Consider the following 9,860-nt stretch of genomic DNA (forward strand, 5'->3'; position numbering starts at 1 on the left):
GAACTACCCTATGATGAAGTATAAGCAGAAAAAGGAAAATATTTTCAAGATATGCACTTATGGAGCCCTGCACACAGAAGGCAAATTGAGAGCATGAAAGGTACAGTAACACTGGTGCATTTCCTATTAGCTTTTGACAGTATTTTATACCCACATACTATTTTGAGCACAATGGAAAAGAATCAGAGAGCCTTAACTTGAACGCATAGGCCAAGAGAAGACTTCACAACTCTCCTCATACCTATACCACTGATGTTAAACAGTTCTGTTGGCACATTTGTCTACAAATTTTAAAGACATTGGTTTAAAGGCAAATTTGAAGGCTTGTGTTAACTGTCAAAATTCAGTCATTCTTCTGGGCTGAGCCACATATTTGCAGCTGTGACATCCGTATTTGGAAAAGCATTCACAGCAGCTGCCTCACTTCTCATAATGCAACAGGTCAGGTAGACTGCACAAACTGGAAGAACCTGCCCTCGGCCTGTCACATAAGTTGTTCTTATTTAGTTCACCATCATTTCATTCTTAAGGCATTTTGACTTGCACATAAATATTCTAGATCAGTTATTATTCATGAAATTTGTATTCCTTTGTACAGAGTACAGTCCACAACTTATTAATCTTGAGTTTGGCTGTGCACTGTTAGTAGCTTGCTTTTTCTGGCACTGACCAGCACCGTCCTTTAAGATATTAAGGAAACGATGGAAAACAGGACATACAGTGATATTGACAAGGAAAGATTTAAATTTTGCTGCCAGGGGCAGCAGCAGCATGCTTCATCCAAGGATTCACGTCTCACAGTGGAACTTAACAGCTTTAAGCCCAGTTCTCCATCTGTTTTCACTTATATTTTCATCTGCTATGTTGGGCCATCTGGTTTATTCGTAGTGGGGGACTACACAACGGAACACATTCTTGAAGTAAGACAAGTAGATCATAAGTTTCATTTTCAACAGAATATTTATAACACTTTTATCAATCTAATACACATGGATGTCTGCATAATTGATCATTTTATTGGAATCTATTAAAATGTGTTTGTTCAGATCACCTGTTCAGCAGGCAGTTACGCTGCTTCTGTTCACTGCATACATACTGAGCAAGTCTCCAAGCAGAACATAAATACTATATTGTTTGGCCCTACACATATGCTTTACTACAAAAAGCAGCTTTACTTCAATAAAAGTTGTATACATGGAACCAATGTTCAGTTCATCTAGCTATGACTTGTACCAAACCGATATTAAGAATCATAGGTTAAATACATCAATACATGTAATTAAAGCTTAACAGTAGAAAAACTTAAGTAAATGCTGCAACAGTTCGGATACAGTGTATCTGAATGACAGACTAAGAGAACAAATATATTGACCTAGCAAATGACAGTCACCAAAACACAACATATAGAAGCAGTGTCAACAGCCAGCACTTGTCTAAGCATTTTAGAGTTGTTCTTTTCTCTTTGGATAATGAAAGGCTGTTCAGATCTTGAAGGTGAACTTAAATACTATTAACCATACAGCAAGGATGATCTTGAACTTTTTGGAGTGGGGTAAAGAAACAGACATTAAAGCTGCAAGCCACTAAGTACACACAGCATTTTCAGGTTTGACAAGCCAATGTTTACTACAGCACAAATTCTTTGTTCAAACTAAGTGTACTAAGTGTACCCTATGCAATAGTAGCCTTCACTGGCAATATCTTTATTTAGTAGAAAATGCCACATTGCTCAATTGAAAATGGGAAGCTACATTTTCTCAGTGCTGATTTAATCAACTATAAGGGCTCAGAAGTTACTTTTAATTAAAATACTTCTGTAAAATTAAATGTGCCGACTGATAATTGTTCTAGAGTTTCTACAGCAGAACACAGGACTCAAGTTAGTGTTTTCTTAGTCATCCAGGACTGATATTTCAGCCAGCACTAAATTTTTAACCTAAGGGTGGGTTAAAGGAAACTTGTGTGCAATGCAACATACCTAAAACAGATACAATGAAGACCATTAAATCAGTTGTCAGTGCCTACTTTTTACAGTTACAAGTCATTACAAGTTCAGGCACACAAATTATAGTCCAGGGCATTATCTTTTAAGTTCATACTCAACCATTGCAACCAGAGACCCATTTAAGAGACTGCTTTGTGACAGCGTTCTGGATTGTAAAAACATGCATATACCAGTTGCCTGGAGATATACAGCTGCTAATAATGAAGTTGTCACAAAAAGCCATTATACATACACATGCATGCTAGTTAGTTTCCCAGCTATTTACAAGCCATACTCATTTTTTTGTAACTTGTAAATGGTAGTCTTCAACCTCACATACCTATAAAGAAGTTCAAGTGCAAAACATCCAATATGTGACCACCTGAACAGCCAAAGTGAAAATGAGTGAAAGTTAGAGTTTAGCAATGATTAAGGAATTCACATACTGGTGACCAGATGAAAATTTATCTTATTATCAGACAAGTAATACCAGATAGGATTGGAGTCCACGAAGGTCACGACCTTTAGAGAAGCAAACACAATTTTGGCCAACAGCACTGACTTTTTTGGAAAGCCTGAAAGTTTCTTCATATTGCAAACTGAAGTCTTTCACAAATAAAGTTTAGTATCTTATTGAATGTGTAATGTATTATTGCCCTATAAGTTGCACAGAAACCCACAAGCCAAGAAACTATTAATGCACAAGAAGTTTTGAAGTTACTGTGCATAAGATGATTAAACTATAATAATCTCAAATATTGATTATGGCTTAGACCTGCATTGAAAGTCAACACTTACACAAATATCTTGAAGTGAATGATATTGTTACATTGAAGACTTAGTCAGCTTCCTCTGTTTAGAGGAAAACAGAGACAGAAGATATTCACAAATAACTACCTACTTTGCAAGAAATAGCCCTGTAAGAATTCAACAATATTAGTAATATCTTCAGGAGAGTGTGCAGATATTTACAAGTGTTTAGAAACAGGCTTTGTTTCTTGAATAGCTGAAAAGTTTGATAGTTAATTGTGTCCTCCTTCCCTCCCTCATCTAGCCCTGCCAAATTCAAAACACTGTTCTAGCAGCATTCATGAAATCAATAGTGCAAAGTTATTACAGAAGCCTCTTTCCAAGCTGTGTCACTCTCCAAGTTTGTTAGGTCAATAGCACTTTTCCATGCGTTTCGAGCTCTGGGAGAAGGCAGGAACAATAGATATGTTTAATGTAACAAGCAACCAATTGTTTGCCTTTTTTTTTTTTTAAATCTGCTGCTCATACTGGCCATTGTTACAACTTTGGCGACTAGTTCACTATATTAAAATTCACAGTTCCTCATTTTGACATGCACCTACAACATGCGAGTTGAACTGCACCACAATAATTGTAATGTCATCTCTATACATTCGAGCCAGCTCTTCTGGAAGACTAAGCATCTTGGACAGTCGCTCATGATCCACAGTGCCAAACTCATTATTACCCACTGCATGACGTATCAGGTGAGTGGCTGCATTCTGATCTTCAAATACTGAAGAGATTCTTGCTCTTCTTTCTGTTAAGAGACCATGCATCTGTCCCAAAGTTACCTTATAGCCACCAACAGCTATTGGCTGTTGATGGTGAACACCAGTGAGGTACTCCCCTACAATTCTAGCCACATCTTGCCTGTGCATAGTCTCCCACAGTCCATCTGTGGCCAAAACCAGAAACTTGTCCTGTGGCCTTAATTTGTGATGTATGACTTCTGGCTCAGCTGTGAGGTATGGAGGAGTGTGATAGTTTGGAGGAATAAACTTAGTATATTCATTGTCATTCAGCTGATCAGGGCCTGATTCTACTACTCTCTTCTGTAGTTCAATACTCCATTTAAACTTCACATCACCAAAAGCTCTGAAAGGCATCAACAGACCTAAGAGGCGGTCTTGTTTCACAAGACTTTTCTCTTCAGACTTTGGATGCTCCATTTTCACACGTTCCACTTCATGTTCATTTTGTGCATTGTGATCATACGATAGATTAACTGCAGACCAAGATCCATCTTCTTCCTGAACCCCAAGCATTGCCCTACTGTCACCTGTGTTTGCAACATGCAAGTCAACACCATCTACATGAGCCACGCAGGCAGTTGCACCAGAAAATGCTACTCTTAGTACTAGATAGTTGAGGAAAGAATTTGGATCTCCTACTTGAGCTTCCAAAGAAATATCATTATCAAGCCTTTTAAAAGCATTAATTAAAGCTTCTTTCACATCAGTAGTCTCTCCACTATTGAGATCAATAAGCTCCTGCCAGTAAGTTCTCAGACTATTGAAGTAAAGCTTGGAAGCTTCTTTGCTAAAATAATCATTAGGATGTTTGTGCCACTGTAATATGGGCAACAGAGCTCTACCACTTTCCACAGCGTTTTCTATTTCAAGTAAAGTCTCATGAGGTAACAAAGAGACTGCAATGTAGTAAAACAGTCTTTCACTGACTGCTTGAGCACAAGCACAACCTGCATGGCCATCAAATACACCCAGAAGCATTCCTCTTGTTTGTAAGCAAGTGGCAGCACTCCTCCTGTCTTCTATTGGAGCATTAGCAGGCAGCTGATTGCTGTCAAAGCCAAGGACAGAGCTTACATTTTTACCATCAAATTCTGGGACTTTAAAACTGTACTCATTTGCCTTCAGAATGCTGTTGACTTGTGGAGGAGTGAGGTAAAATCTCTGTGGCGTAGAAGCATAGTCCCTTGCATGAATAAACTGATTAAAGTTCTCCTTTGGCTTACAGAGCGCTGCAAATTTCCTCTGAGGTGCATATCTGAAGTGACTGTGAGCAAAATGAGATAAGCAGCACAGATGTTTATGGTGGCAGTAACACACAGTACTGCATATTCTGCCAATCTCAGAGTTACGAATCAATGGAAACAGATGAGCCGGTGCTGGCATGGCATCAGACAGCAATGGCAGCCTGGAGCTTCGGACTGGAATTGCTGGAAGACAAAAGAACAACTAGGCTTAGGGGAACTGCTAAAAGACTTTTCCTAAAAGCCAGCATTAAAATATTTACAGTTTCTAAACAAAGACGCTTATAATAAGGAATATATAGCTTCAACACGTCTTGGAAAAGAGGAAAAAGCATTAAAAAGTGCTTGTTTATAAACAATATGCTAGGTTATAACAATAAACTAGGTCATAGTTGGTAGTTTGGCTCTTATATCCACTCAAATAGTGGACAGGAAGCAAAAACGTCATCCAGATGGACAATGCAGCTTCATATAGAAGTTATAGATAAAAGTTAGTGTGTACCATTGTACAACACTGCAATATTCCACAAGACTCCCATGGAGATTTGCTTTCATGCTGGTTTCCCAGCTGACAGAGCCAGATATGGCACACAAGGAGAGGGTGGGGGGAAGTCAGTCCTTCTGTAAGGCTGAAGAGGAGATAAAGCACTTAATTGCAAGATTCAAAAGGCAACTTTGAGATGGTATACAACTCAGTTCAAGATGAGGATGTTTTAGGTGATAAAGGCAAGGAGTAGGTCATCGCTTGATATTCTTTAAACAATCATATGCTAGTAAGAGGTTTTGTTTCTTCTGCCCCTCATTCAAATGCAAAGCTTAATATTACACTTGTGACACATGGTGTACATGTAGCTTTTTTTAGCTTATCAGATAATAAAAGGCACACAGATGTGTACCTACACAAGAGTTAGTGTCAAATAGCACCTCCCTTAGAAAGGGGACAGATTCATCTCTTTCTACCCTACAGCTCCTCTACCCTATTAAGTTTCAGGGTTATTAACTGCTAAACGAAAAGTGTCAGTTGAAGGACTGCATACAATTTGTATTTGCTTCTACTACTAGAGTAGAGCCAGGCAGAATAGCCTAAAGCTACAAAAATATTCTAATACATTTTGCCACACCTAAAATTTTCAGTCTTCTGAAGAAAAGATTCTGATAATCTCCCTTCTCCCGATTTGTATATACAATCACTACAACATTAGTGTGAGCTCCTCTTCAATAAATTATTTATTCTCCATCCTCAGAAAGGCTTCTACAATGTACTACCTGGGAAAATAATTCTACAAATCAGTGCAAAAATTTGAATTTCATGTCCTTTTATGTGAAGAGCATACATTTAAGGGGAATCCAGTTTTCTCTTTCCACTTTTTAGGATCAAATTTCAGCACATCTTCCTAGAAGAGACCATTATCTTATGAGGCTTACTATAATACTATTCTTAAACTCTAATCTCTATCAGCACCACTGTGTCTCGGGTTTAATTGTACTATTGAGAAACTGGGTGCTGTCATGTTGTGCAAGGTGTTTGAACAGTCACTTAGCTGATTAACTTTTTCAGCCAAGCAGGTATATCACTACATTCAGAAGAGATAGAGCACCTATAAAATAGGCTGTAACCCCCAATCTAAAGGGGTCATGCAACACAGAATTAAAATGGTGTTTTGTGGCTGCCCTTGTCAGTGTGCTTTCCAGACTTTTCCATGCGGTTTAATCACCTAGATCAGCTGAGAGGTATCTGGAAATACATGAAACTTTATCCCCTTCTCTTTAGGTTGGGAGAGAAGGAAGTGACATTTGCTCCAAATTCACTTGTTCTCCTTAGAGCAATCAAGAGTGGGATCTGTTACTCTTGCAAAATATGTAAGTGCTGAAGGCAAAGTAAGATTCCTGTTTCCTACCACTCCACTGGCTTTCCTAGCATTACATCTTCATTCCCCATAAAGAAGTACTTGCCATCCTTGATCTAGACTCACAAAAATTCTTGTCCATTGACTCTCCCAGGTCTCTTAGTAACAGCCATGAAGACTGACTCACCAGTTTTCTGTTGTTCAGCTATCAGGAAGAACTTCGGTTGTAGTCCTGCAGACCATAGCCAGCTATCCAGACACTTGGCCATAGCGTAATAGCTTGAACTTACAGATGCATACTACATGCTACGTTAGCCATTTGCTTCCCAGAAAGTGTATTTCTCCAGGTCAGCCTCACATGTATAAAGCATAACAGAAGTGAACTGCAACTCCCAATACAGGTCGTGGAAATATTAACAGCCTTCTAATTACAAGGGAGCTATTTTGATAACTGTTGTGTTTATTCCTTCGATTTATTCATTTAAAAGCAATCTTTTTGCTTACAGAATGAGAAGCTCCATAGATTCTACAGATGTGTTTGGTCTGCAATAGCAACTGGGATTTTAGATTTGTGTCTCATAGGAATCCAACTGAACCTAGTTCTTTTGACTGCTGAGCATGTGTGTTCAATGCTGATCCATACATCATTCCACAACAGCAATTCTGTGGTCTGTTGCTGATAGTTTTGCTGTTGATCCATGATGAAGCAAAAATAAGTGCCTTGCTGTTAGAGGCTCTGCAGTGCCACCAGAGGTTATTTTGCCAATTTTTAAATCATTAGTTCATTAAATATTACATGCAACCTAACAACATGCAATCAGAAGGTACCCTCAAGTTTTTCTTAGCCTGTATCCTTTATGGTCATCCATAAAGGCCAATCCATGTCAGTTGAAGATACCACACTTTTTAATGCCAGATTTAACACGTCCTAGCTGATTAGGTCAAAGAAACGCCAAGTTTGCTAACCTCAAGCAAAGTCACTCCAAGTCTCTCTATTTAGCTGTACAACAATGTTGCCCAGGATATCACAAGATACTCCAGCTAACCTCCTCAGATAAGTACTTCAAGGTCTCAAGTTCATTGCAAATGATCAAGAGATGGCAGAGAAGAAAAGATTAAGCAGAAATTTTGCAACCCAATCAAGGTTTACCAAGTGATCAGAAGCAAGTCAGCCTTAGAATACATCTCCAAGCCCAAAACAGGATATAAATACTACATTTCAGGCCACCAATATGATACAACAAACAAAGAGTTAGACAGTCAATTCAAAGGTTTTATAGTACTATATTGATAAAAATGGAAAAAGTCCAACTCCTTCCTTTAAGGAGTGACTGTTCTATCAAAGACACTTGATGCTGCTCAGACAGGTTCCTCCAAAACACCCGTCTTAACCGTGCCAAAGACACCCATGGCTTAACATAAAGCACACTTACCCCAGCTGCCTGTCAGACACTTGACAGACCTGAAAAGAATAGCCTGTGGGAGAGGACGGAGAAGGAGGAACAAGAAGTATTCAACACGAGCAGAGTCGTTAATCGTTCCCTGCGGCTGGGTCTCAGCCCAGCCTCGCAGCCCCTTCCCCAGGTCCCATCCGGCCCCAAGCCCAGCGCTCCAGCAAGTACCGGTGCGAGATACGTACCGATCCGCCTGGGCCCGGGGCACACACACATTCTCCTGTCACAACAAGAAGCCGCCAACATCCACAAAGCAGAAGCCCGGGGCGGGGGGGAGGGGGAAGAAGCAAGGCAGAGAGTTTGTTAGAGAAGACGGAGAGCCCCGACATTGAGGGGGACGAGACAGAGAGAGGAGGAGACATGCACACACGCACGCAGCTGGCCTGCCGCCGCCGCCCTCCCGGCGGACAGGAGCGAGGGGCCCCCCGCAGCAGCGCGCCCGCAGCAGCCCGCAGCGAGCCGGCAGCCAGCGCTCCCCCGCCCCGCCCCGCCCCCCTGCCCCGCTCAGCCAGCGCCTCGCACCGCGGCCCGCCGGGCCACCGAGCCGCCGCCGCCGGCCCCACGCTCCCTTCCGGCAAGGGCGAGGCGCCGCTCCTCCGCGCCGCGCCCCGCCCGCGCCGCCGAAACCGTTACCCCGGCGGGCACCCGCGCAGCCCCGACATGGCCGCCCCGCCCGCCTCAGGGACGACCCCCTCCCTCCCGTCCCCAGCCCCGCGGACACAGACCTGGCCGCCTTCCTGGAGGGCTCAGCCCGGGTCCCCACCCCCCAGGCGACGCGGGGAAAACGGCTCGAGGGAAGGAGCGGCCCCGCACCTCGCACGCCACAACCGCCAACCGCGACACTCCCGGCACCGCCGCCCCGCTCCGCGGCCGCTTATAAAGCCCCTGCCGCCCGGGCCGCGCCGCCCATTGGCTGCCAGGGCGGGCAAGGAGGGCACGTGACGCGGAGGCTCGGCGGCGGCTGAGGAGACGCGGACGGTTGGGGTGGGGAGGAGGGGCGATGCGCGCGCGCAGTAGGCGAGGGAGGGAGGGAGGGCGCGGTGACGGGGCGTCTCCGTCTCCGCACCGCGGCGGCGGCTCGCGCGCCCCTGGGGGCGGGGGGCGGGGTCCCTCCGGCCCCGCCCCGCCTCAGCCCGCGGCCCGCGGCGGGAGGGAGGGCGACGGGGCGGGGAGGGGGCCGCGGTGGGAGCCGCCCCTGCGCGAGGCCGCCCGCCCCGGGCAGGGCGCCCCGGCTCTGTTACAGGTGGCTGCGGGAGAAGCGGGCGCGCTGTGCCCCGGGCTCCTGCTGGCCGGAGCCTCCGGCCTCCGGCGCGGAGCTGAGGAGGCGAAGGGCAGGGGCGGGCGGGCGGGCGGCGTGTGCTGCCGCCCTGCAGCTGCCGCCCTGCCGCAGTCACCGTCGCAGCCGTAAGCGCCGCAGTAACCTGCGATCAGAGTCCGGCACCTAACTTCTGCCTGCCGAGAGGACTGAAAATGGCGAAGACTTCCTTAGAATCTTCTATAGGGTACTGATTTTGAGTCAAAGAGAGAGAAATAAGAGGGTGTCGCCCCCCCCCCCCCCCGTAATATACATAGTGTCTTTACAATCAGTATGTTAATTTGCCGAAAGACCACTGCAGCCTGTGCTGCAGCATGTGGGTTTCCCCGTATTTCATTTGCTCCCTGGTGTTTTGTCTTGACGTGAATGGCTCGAAGCAAAGGCGAAGCAGGCCGCCTTGGATGGCCAACAAGCAGGAACCCTTCCTCTGCCCTGGCTTTCACAAGGAAGCCAGGTTTGCTGCTGCTGCCCTCCA

The 9,860-nt window shown here is 44.5% G+C and overlaps 1 protein-coding gene across 9 annotated transcripts; it reads right to left on the bottom strand.

The window, feature by feature from the left end:
* Positions 1–941: 941 nt before the first annotated feature.
* Positions 942–9,059, bottom strand: PDP1 (pyruvate dehydrogenase phosphatase catalytic subunit 1). 9 transcript variants are annotated; one of them, XM_068933033.1, is made up of 4 exons: positions 8,796–8,982; positions 8,256–8,290; positions 8,050–8,092; positions 942–4,955 (listed from the first exon to the last, which is right to left on the bottom strand). In XM_068933033.1, the coding sequence occupies exon 4, from the start codon at positions 4,909–4,911 to the stop codon at positions 3,307–3,309; it is 1,605 nt and encodes a 534-aa protein (XP_068789134.1). In that variant the 5' UTR covers positions 4,912–4,955; positions 8,050–8,092; positions 8,256–8,290; positions 8,796–8,982; the 3' UTR covers positions 942–3,306. The 9 variants fall into 9 exon arrangements, with proteins under 9 accessions (XP_068789134.1, XP_068789135.1, XP_068789133.1 ...); XM_068933034.1 differs by having other exon boundaries at positions 8,884–8,918; XM_068933032.1 differs by lacking the exon at positions 8,256–8,290 and having other exon boundaries at positions 8,796–9,059.
* Between the last annotated feature and the right edge of the window lie 801 nt (positions 9,060–9,860).

The sequence above is a fragment of the Struthio camelus genome, chromosome 2, assembly GCF_040807025.1.
Source record: "Struthio camelus isolate bStrCam1 chromosome 2, bStrCam1.hap1, whole genome shotgun sequence".
NCBI lineage: Eukaryota > Metazoa > Chordata > Aves > Struthioniformes > Struthionidae > Struthio > Struthio camelus.